Consider the following 10915-nt stretch of genomic DNA (forward strand, 5'->3'; position numbering starts at 1 on the left):
GGGCAGGGTTTACCCTCGGGACCGTGGGGACGGAGGGAAGAAGGAAACTGTCTCTAAACGTTGAGCTGCAGTCGCTCGGTGATCATCGACGTCACAAACATGGACTGAAGCGGAGAGAAGAGGAGTGTGTTGAGGAATGTTACGATAATTAATCTGGTTTTTTCTTTTTCTGGGAGGGAGGGGGTGGGTGGTTAGCGTCGTCGTCGTGGCGATCAGCAGCACTTCTGAGGTAGCTGGGCCGGCTTGTCCGTCAGTCTGGCGGTCTTGGTGCCGGGGGCGGCCGGCGCCTCCACGTCCACGCGCTCCGACATCTTCACACAGATGATGTCGACCAGACGCTCGAACACCTGGCGCACGTTGATGTTCTCCTTGGCGCTCGCCTCGAAGTACTCGAAGCCTGGGAGGAAACACCAACATTTATCCATCCGTAGGTCTGTATTCTTATCATCATTTCTTTATACACTGCTCAAAAGAATAAAGGGAGCACTTAAACAACACATCTTAGATCTCAATTAATGAAATATTGCAGTTTAAAGTCGTTATTCAGTATATAGTAGAGTGTGTTGAGAACAAAATAACATAAAAATGATCAATGTAAATCAAAATTATTATCATCCCAGGTTGATTTCACACGGGTGATATACTTGGAGTTACATTGTGTTGTTTAAGTGTTGCCTTTATTTCTTTGAGCAGTGTAGTTTAGTTCCCTCAGTGCCCTAATGAAAGGATTACATTTATAGAGTTTGGGAACTATTCAGTTCAATTGTTATGTTAAATGTATTACTGACTTCCACATGAATTCCCATGAAAGAAAAGAAAACTGTAAACCTCAGTTACATTTTAGTTCTGATCCATTATTTAAAACTTTTGTTCTTCTATGTATGTTCTAAGTGTTGATCCATAAAAAGGTATAGATGTGGTTTTAATACAAACATCTACCTTTATTCTGAAGGAGCTTTAATACAAACATCTACCTTTATACTGAAGGAGCTTTAATACAAACATCTACCTTTATTCTGAAGGAGCTTTAATACAAACATCTGCCTTTATTCTGAAGGAGCTTTAACACAAACATCTACCTTTATACTGAAGGAGCTTTAATACAAACATCTACCTTTATTTTGAAGGAGCTTTAACACAAACATCTACCTTTATTCTGAAGGAGCTTTAATATAAACATCTACCTTTATTCTGAAGGAGCTTTAATATAAACTTACACTGTCTGTATTTATGCTGAATTATTTGTAGACGCTTCACATTGTGCTAACCTGCTGAATATAAACCTGCTCTAGTTGATCACTTTCTCTATTTGTTCTTTAATTAACACCTAATTACTTCAGTTCTAAGGTGATAATTAGTTTCCTTTCCTCTCTATAGACTAGACTATGTATTCACTAAGGTGTGGTTTCATCTGCAGTGTGTTTGCTGCTTTCAGACTTTTCTTCTAAATACTCGAGAAGTTTAATCTGCTTTTTGATGTCGGTCCAGATGTTTCTCCCAACATGCAGCTAAACTCTGACATGAGCTCAGTCTCACCACAGGATGAAACAGTTGGAGTGACAGAGTGACTGAGTAAACTCTGTGCAGCCTGAGGCGTGAACCTTTATTTGAGTCTGGTAATGCAGCAGAGCTACTGTAAAACCAGTTTGTTATCAGAAGAGATCTCCACGGCAACGGGGCAACAGCCTCGGGGCAATAAACAAGAGACTGATGGGTATTCCTCAGTGCACACACCCTGAGGCCGAGGCTGAACCGACGTTAAACCTGATGAAGACCTGTGATCTGGGTCTGTGATCCAGCCCGATGAGGTTCTACACGGTGGAAACCAGGGGCCGTATTCACAAAGAGTCTTAGGGTTAAACGTAGCTCCTAACTGTACGTTCAGACCGAAAGCGTCGAGAGCGTCGCGGTGGCCGGAAGTCATTCATTTTCAATGAGAACCAGCGTCGAGGAGCGTTGAAGAGCGTCAAAGGCGTTGGCGTCGCGTTTTGGCGGCGAGAGCATCAGGAGAAAGTTGAAATCTCCTGAACTTTATGCTAATGAGCGATGATGCGGAGCAGCGGCAACCAATCAGAGTGTAGATGTCGCGGCCCCTTTAAATGGATGACCAACCACAACCGACGTCAACTTCTTTGACGCGCGTCAAAACGCCAGGGTGTTCAGACCACCAGCGGCGCGGAAAAGTGTCAAGAGCGTCTTTTGACGGTTTTGACGCTTTTGGTCTGAACGACCCATAAGGGCCGAATTTAGGAGCAACTCCTAAAAAAAGTGGGCGTGTCAGTCTTAAATTTAGGACTCCTAGTTTTTTTAAATAAGAGTAATTCACTTTTTTTTTGTGATCAACTTTTTATTTAATTTTTTTTACTGAAAAACTTACAACAATAAATCATAAGCCATGTATTCATATATACCCATACCTATAAACGTACTGTATAGATACATGAAAGTGAAAATAAGAGTAATTCACAAAGTATTTTAGGCCTAAAAGTAGCTCCTAAGTCTGGGAGAGCTTCAAAGTCCTGGTGAGGACTCCTGACTCAGTAAGACCTATTCACAAAGAATCGGAGATGGCTGCAGCCAGGCAGATGTTTTGGAGACAACGGAGGACTGCTGGAGCACCTGCCCCTTTGTTTTTTTTGTTACAGCAACAATGGGGGGGCGCCGCCGGCACTCAACAACCAATCACCGCGTTGAGCGCCTCGAATTCTTGCACGAGAATTGACGTAATCCATAGCAACGGGGCGTCACCAGGGCGTCACCAGGGCGTCACTCTTACTCTGCTCTTAGTGATTTATCCTTAGTGAGAGTCGGTCTCAGCGGCTTTGTGAATAGATTTTAAGAAAAAACTCCTACGTAAAAACTTCTAGTGCGAGTTAGGAGCACTCCTAGCGGTAAGATAAAAGGCTTTGTGAACACGGCCCCAGACCAGCTCCCTGGTCGAGGTGCTGGAGTCGGGTTAGCACCTGAAACCAGGTCTGAGGTGGAACCAGGTCTGAGGTGGAACCAGGTCTGAGGTGGAACCAGGTCTTGGGTCTACTTCCTGGTGAGTTTCTCATCTAGCTGGTCTGCAAGGTGTTAGGTCTAGGTCTAGGTCTACCATGGAACCAGGTCTAGGTCTACCATGGAACCAGGTCTAGGTCTAGGTCTAGAACCAGGTCTAGGTCTAGATCTACCATGTAACCAGGTCTAGGTCTAGGTCTAGAACCAGGTCTAGGTCTAGATCTACCATGTAACCAGGTCTAGGTCTAGGTCTAGAACCAGGTCTAGGTCTAGATCTACCATGGAACCAGGTCTAGGTCTAGGTCTAGAACCAGGTCTAGGTCTAGATCTACCATGTAACCAGGTCTAGGTCTAGATCTAGAACCAGGTCTAGGTCTAGGTCTACCATGGAACCAGGTCTAGGTCTAGGTCTAGAACCAGGTCTAGGTCTAGATCTACCATGTAACCAGGTCTAGGTCTAGATCTAGAACCAGGTCTAGGTCTAGGTCTACCATGGAACCAGGTCTAGGTCTAGGTCTAGGTCTAGGTCTAGAACCAGGTCTAGGTCTAGGTCTACCATGGAACCAGGTCTAGGTCTAGGTCTAGAACCAGGTCTAGGTCTAGGTCTACCATGGAACCAGGTCTAGGTCTAGGTCTAGAACCAGGTCTAGGTCTAGATCTACCATGTAACCAGGTCTAGGTCTAGGTCTAGGTCTACCATGGAACCAGGTCTAGGTCTAGATCTACCATGGAACCAGGTCTAGGTCTAGGTCTAGAACCAGGTCTAGGTCTACGTCTACCATGGAACCAGGTCTAGGTCTAGGTCTAGGTCTACCATGGAACCAGGTCTAGGTCTACCATGGAACCAGGTCTAGGTCTACCATGGAACCAGGTCTAGGTCTAGGTCTACCATGGAACCAGGTCTAGGTCTACCATGGAACCAGGTCTAGGTCTAGGTCTAGGTCTAGGTCTAGAACCAGGTCTAGGTCTAGGTCTAGGTCTAGGTCTACCATGGAACCAGGTCTAGATCTACCATGTAACCAGGTCTAGGTCCAGGTCTAGGTCTAGGTCTAGAACCAGGTCTAGGTCTAGATCTACCATGTAACCAGGTCTAGGTCCAGGTCTAGGTCTAGGTCTAGAACCAGGTCTAGGTCTAGATCTACCATGTAACCAGGTCTAGGTCCAGGTCTAGGTCTAGGTCTAGAACCAGGTCTAGGTCTAGGTCTACCATGGAACCAGGTCTAGGTCTAGGTCTAGAACCAGGTCTAGGTCTAGGTCTACCATGGAACCAGGTCTAGGTCTAGGTCTAGAACCAGGTCTAGGTCTAGGTCTACCATGGAACCAGGTCTAGGTCTACTCACCCAGCTGGTCTGCCAGGTGGTCTAGGTCTACCATGGAACCAGGTCTAGGTCTACTCACCCAGCTGGTCTGCCAGGTGGTCTAGGTCTACCATGGAACCAGGTCTAGGTCTACTCACCCAGCTGGTCTGCCAGGTGGTCTAGGTCTACCATGGAACCAGGTCTAGGTCTACTCACCCAGCTGGTCTGCCAGGTGGTCTAGGTCTACCATGGGACCAGGTCTAGGTCTAGATCTACCATGGAACCAGGTCTAGGTCTACTCACCCAGCTGGTCTGCCAGGTGGTCTAGGTCTACCATGGAACCAGGTCTAGGTCTAGATCTACCATGGAACCAGGTCTAGGTCTACTCACCCAGCTGGTCTGCCAGGTGGTCTAGGTCTACCATGGGACCAGGTCTACTCACCCAGCTGGTCTGCCAGGTGGTCTAGGTCTACCATGGGACCAGGTCTACTCACCCAGCTGGTCTGCCAGGTGGTCTAGGTCTACCATGGGACCAGGTCTACTCACCCAGCTGGTCTGCCAGGTGGTCTAGGTCTACCATGGAACCAGGTCTAGGTCTACTCACCCAGCTGGTCTGCCAGGTGGTCTAGGTCTACCATGGGACCAGGTCTACTCACCCAGCTGGTCTGCCAGGTGGTCTAGGTCTACCATGGGACCAGGTCTACTCACCCAGCTGGTCTGCCAGGTGGTCTAGGTCTACCATGGGACCAGGTCTACTCACCCAGCTGGTCTGCCAGGTGGTCTAGGTCTACCATGGGACCAGGTCTAGGTCTACTCACCCAGCTGGTCTGCCAGGTGGTCTAGGTCTACCATGGAACCAGGTCTACTCACCCAGCTGGTCTGCCAGGTGGTCTAGGTCTACCATGGGACCAGGTCTACTCACCCAGCTGGTCTGCCAGGTGCTTCCCCTTCTCCAGAGGAACCACTCGCTCCTCGTCCACGTCGCACTTGTTTCCCACCATGATGACCTGAGCGTTGTCCCACGAGTAGGTTTTAATCTGAGTGGCCCTGCACACACACACACACACAGAGATACACACACACACACACACACACACACACACACACACACACACACACACACAAAAAGTCTTAAAAGGCATTGAATTCATTAATCTAAAAACAAGGCCTTAATTGGCATTAAAATGTCTTCAATACATTTTATCAAAGGTCTTAAAAATGTTAACACTTGGTAAGTGGTATTTTATGGTTGTAATTAGTCTCAAATCTCAAAATAATTGGTAACAATCCGACATAGAGAAGAGACTTTTTATGCATTTATTTTGAAAGGACAGCTGGAAAGAGACATTTATTTTGAAAGGACAGCTGGAAAGAGACACAATCCAATGTTCATGTAGCAGTCACTTTACCTTGGATCACATAGGAAAGAGGGTCAAATTGTCCCTAACCCTATGTAATTGATGTGGTGTTGTGAAGTCGGTCTTAAATTTCATTTCAAGTGGCTTTAAAAAAGTCTTAAAAAGTCTTAAATTTAACTTGGCTTAAGCTGTAGGAACCCTGTTGTGGTCTCTGTCCCATACCAGTCCTGCACGGCGTTGAAGGACTCTTCGTTGGTGATGTCGTACATGAGGATGAAGCCCATGGCGCCGCGGTAGTACGCCGTGGTGATGGTGCGGTACCGCTCCTGCCCCGCCGTGTCCTGAAACACAACACAACCAGCTGTTTTACCAACACAACCAGCTGTTTTACCAACACAACCAGCTGTTTCACCAACACAACCAGCTGTTTTACCAACACAACCCTCTGTTTTACCAACACAACCCTCTGTTTTACCAACACAACCAGCTGTTTTACCAACACAACCAGCTGTTTTACCAACACAACCAGCTGTTTCACCAACACAACCCTCTGTTTTACCAACACAACCAGCTGTTTTACCAACACAACCAGCTGTTTCACCAACACAACCAGCTGTTTTACCAACACAACCCTCTGTTTTACCAACACAACCAGCTGTTTCACCAACACAACCAGCTGTTTTACCAACACAACCAGCTGTTTTACCAACACAACCAGCTGTTTTACCAACACAACCCGCTGTTTTACCAACACAACCAGCTGTTTCACCAACACAACCAGCTGTTTTACCAACACAACCAGCTGTTTCACCAACACAACCCTCTGTTTTACCAACACAACCAGCTGTTTTACCAACACAACCAGCTGTTTCACCAACACAACCAGCTGTTTTACCAACACAACCCTCTGTTTTACCAACACAACCAGCTGTTTTACCAACACAACCCTCTGGTTTACCAACACAACCAGCTGTTTTACCAACACAACCCTCTGTTTTACCAACACAACCAGCTGTTTCACCAACACAACCAGCTGTTTTACCAACACAACCCTCTGTTTTACCAACACAACCAGCTGTTTCACCAACACAACCCTCTGTTTTACCAACACAACCCTCTGGTTTACCAACACAACCAGCTGTTTTACCAACACAACCCTCTGTTTTACCAACACAACCAGCTGTTTCACCAACACAACCAGCTGTTTCACCAACACAACCAGCTGTTTTACCAACACAACCAGCTGTTTTACCAACACAACCCTCTGTTTTACCAACACAACCAGCTGTTTTACCAACACAACCAGCTGTTTCACCAACACAACCAGCTGTTTCACCAACACAACCAGCTGTTTTACCAACACAACCAGCTGTTTTACCAACACAACCAGCTGTTTTACCAACACAACCAGCTGTTTCACCAACACAACCAGCTGTTTCACCAACACAACCAGCTGTTTTACCAACACAACCCGCTGTTTTACCAACACAACCAGCTGTTTCACCAACACAACCAGCTGTTTCACCAACACAACCAGCTGTTTTACCAACACAACCAGCTGTTTTACCAACACAACCAGCTGGTAACAATCTGTTTTACCAACACAACCCGCTGTTTTACCAACACAACCCGCTGTTTTACCAACACAACCAGCTGTTTTACCAACACAACCAGCTGTTTTACCAACACAACCAGCTGTTTTACCAACACAACCAGCTGTTTTACCAACACAACCAGCTGTTTTACCAACACAACCAGCTGTTTCACCAACACAACCAGCTGTTTCACCAACACAACCAGCTGTTTTACCAACACAACCAGCTGTTTTACCAACACAACCAGCTGTTTTACCAACACAACCAGCTGTTTCACCAACACAACCAGCTGTTTTACCAACACAACCAGCTGTTTCACCAACACAACCCTCTGTTTTACCAACACAACCAGCTGTTTCACCAACACAACCAGCTGTTTCACCAACACAACCAGCTGTTTTACCAACACAACCAGCTGTTTTACCAACACAACCAGCTGGTAACAATCTGTTTTACCAACAGGTTTAATTACAACGCGTTTAATCTGTTTTACTAACAGGTTTAATTACAACACATTTTAACACAGTCAGTTTGAATGTTTCTGTATAAATGTATCACTAAAAAATTAACTGTAAATATTCACTATGTTCATTATTGACATACCAGCAGACCTGAGATCAGCCCCAACTGTCAGCACTTTTAAATCCAGGTTAAAAACATTTCTCTTTTCACGTGCTTATAGCTGAGAACTTAAAACTTTATCTATTTTCTTTTATTTTACTTGTATTTGCTCTTGCTTTTAACTCTGTTTTTAGTGTTTTGTTTGTTTTTATTCTGTTTTATGCTTCTTTTTTTTATGTTTTGTCTTTATGTAAAGCACATTGAGTTGCCTTGGTATGAAATGTGCTATAGAAATAAAGATGCCTTGCCTTGCCATTGACAAGATGTCAGTCAAATTATTATTATCAATACTTTAATATATTTGTAGGTGAGATGAAGCACTGTAACATAACACTTTCCTGTGAGGAATTAATTAGCCTACGTTTTTCTGATTTTAAAGGGACAACGAGGAGTTTCTATTTGTCTCTATGGTTATTTTGTTATTATTAGTGGTGGTGGAAATGCTGGGCGAGTGTATGGGCGAGTGTATGTGATTATGGTGTGGCGGTCAGTTGTAGAAACAGAATTGCCCTATGGGATAAATAAAGTAATCTCAACTCAACTCAACTCAACCGACCAGCGTTTCTTTACTTTCGGTTTCGTGGCGAGTCATGAGAATAACGCTGCCGAATCTCCGTTTACAGTATGCACTGCAAAAACTCAAAATCTTATTTGTCTTATTTCTAGTGAAAATGTCATTTCTAGTCAAAACAAATCTCATTATATGTAAAATCACATAAAAAGCAGCTTGTTTTTAGACACTTTTTACTTCTTTCAAGCAGATTTTTACTTGAAATAAGTAGAAAAATCTGACAGTGGATCAAGTTTTTCTTTCTTATTAACAAACACAAAAAACTTACTTTCACTGGCAGATTTTTCTACTTATTTCAAGTGAAAATTAGTTTGAAACAAGTGAAAATGATCTAAAAACAAGTACGTTTTTAGGTGATGAGTCTTATTTCAAGTGGAAAGAGTTTAGTTTTGACTAGAAATGAGACATTTTGACAAGAAATAAGACAAATATTCTTGGAAAGATTTCAAGTTTTTGCAGTGTGGTGGGAACTACGACGGTATGTGATCGTCTTCCAACCTCTGACTTTAATTCTTGATGAATGAAAACATGAGTCTGTCTTGCGCCGGTCAAAGAATTTCAATTTCACTTCATAAATGTAGTGTGAAAACGCTTCGCTTTTCCAAAACTCCTCGTTGTCCCTTTAACAATCTGCTTTACTAACAGCTTTAATTACAACACGTTTTAAAACAGTCAGTTTGAATGTTTCTGTATAAATGTATCACAAAAAGAATCAACTGTAAATATTCACTATGTTCATTATTGACAAGATATCAGTCAAAGTATTATTATCAATACTTTAATATATTTGTAGGTGAGATGTAGCACGGTAACATAACACTTTCCTGTGAGGAATTAAGTACGTTTTTCTGAGTCAGTTGGAGATCAGTTATTACACCTTAAATGTCAGTGAATAAAGTAAATGACAACTTCTGATCTTTTTTTATCAGCTGATCTTTAAGTGCTGAATAATGTTGGATATATTTCAACCAGATTAAGCAAACTGCTGATATTTTAATTATTTTATGTGTATTTGAGTTATATATTTAATTTGTTAGTTTTATATCTCCCTAGCGGCGCTACACTTCTGATGAACCAACTCCTCTTTAACAAACTGAATGTTACAACCAGACTGTTGTGTTGTTGTGGTGTTGAACACAGTCAGTCAGAGTGTGTTAACTCTCAGACTGTGTGTTGTGTGTTCACGCTGAGCGGCGATGAGTTCATACACCAACATGCAAAGCTACGGATAATGTTGCATTGGATGTGACAAACACTGCTGACTCCATTCCCATGGCAACGGCAGCATCAAAACCAACAAACAGTAAAACTCCAGCGGCTCGGATGACGACTGAAACACTGGACATGAAGACTCACTGTTACATTTAGACACGTGGAGGAATTATGACAAATAACACACACACACACACACACACACACACACACACACACACACACACACACACACACACACACACACACACACACACACACACACACACACACACACACACACCTGTTCTCGGCTCACAGTAACACACAGCAGCGTGTTGAAGCTGTGACTTCACACGTTCGTCACCATCGACAGCAGCTGAACCTCCGTCTGTTTCTACTCAGGATGAACTGAATAGGAAACTAGAAAACTAAAACTACGGAGGCTCAAAAGGCTCAACTCAAGATATTTGACTTTAGAAGTTGTGTCGATAGTAGGGGTGTGACGAGATCTCGTCCCACGAGAGGGGATGGGGGGGGGGAGGGGGGGATCCGGGTAGTGAAATGGCACTGTGTGTGTGTGGGGGGGGGGGTCGCTGCTACTTCTTAAAAAAAATCCTAGAGGAAACACTGCACATAATATTGTTTGCACTTGAAAAAAAGAAATAAATATTTAATTTTATTTAATTTATTTTAACTTTTATAAATTTTAGTTTTAGTTTCAATTTGTGGAAGAAGAAATGTATTTAAAGCTCATGCTTACATCATGCATGGAAATAGTTACAATAAAACATTTCAAAATGCATGTGCAACTCGGTTAAATAAAAGTCTGTTGGTCCAGGCATATATTTTGTCATTGTAGTTTTCTTAAAATCTCGTCTCGTCTCGTCTCGTGAGATGAGTGTATCGTCACACCCCTAGTCGATAGTTAGTTAGTTTGACAATAAGCTGAGTTTGGTTCATTATAATGTCAATATCACATGATTCACATGTTATTGTAACATTTACTGTTAGTTTAGCATTCTTTGTCTTTGTGTTTTCTGAGGTTGCAGTGAGTTGAGCCCTCTGGGCCACCGTACAGACATGAGGGTTCTTTTTTCTTCTTTCATTTCTACCTGTTGCACTTGAGGTTTCTGACTTTCACTCTGGTAAAGGACGGTCCTCAGGCTTGAGGACGGGAAGCGTCGCTCGGAGTTTGATGCAGAAAGCTGAATTTACTTAAAACAAATACAAACACAGAGCAAACAGATGTTTGTGTAAATGCACCTTTATAACTGTGTG

The 10915-nt window shown here is 43.5% G+C and overlaps 1 protein-coding gene across 1 annotated transcript in view; it reads right to left on the reverse strand.

Annotated features, from left to right (window-relative positions):
- Positions 1-204: 204 nt before the first annotated feature.
- rab3b (RAB3B, member RAS oncogene family) overlaps positions 205-10915 on the reverse strand; it is a 24549-nt gene continuing 13838 nt past the window's right edge. Inside the window, exons 3-5 of the mRNA XM_085775493.1 lie at positions 5879-5997; positions 5221-5345; positions 205-397 (exon numbers count right to left, since the gene is read on the reverse strand). Of these exons, the coding sequence (XP_085631619.1) occupies positions 213-397; positions 5221-5345; positions 5879-5997 (429 nt within the window). The 3' untranslated portion in view covers positions 205-212. The remainder of the gene's footprint in view (positions 398-5220; positions 5346-5878; positions 5998-10915) is intronic.

This window comes from Trachurus japonicus, chromosome 4 (genome assembly GCF_045865225.1).
Source record: "Trachurus japonicus isolate A0001 chromosome 4, Traja_1.0".
In the NCBI taxonomy this organism is placed as follows: domain Eukaryota; kingdom Metazoa; phylum Chordata; class Actinopteri; order Carangiformes; family Carangidae; genus Trachurus; species Trachurus japonicus.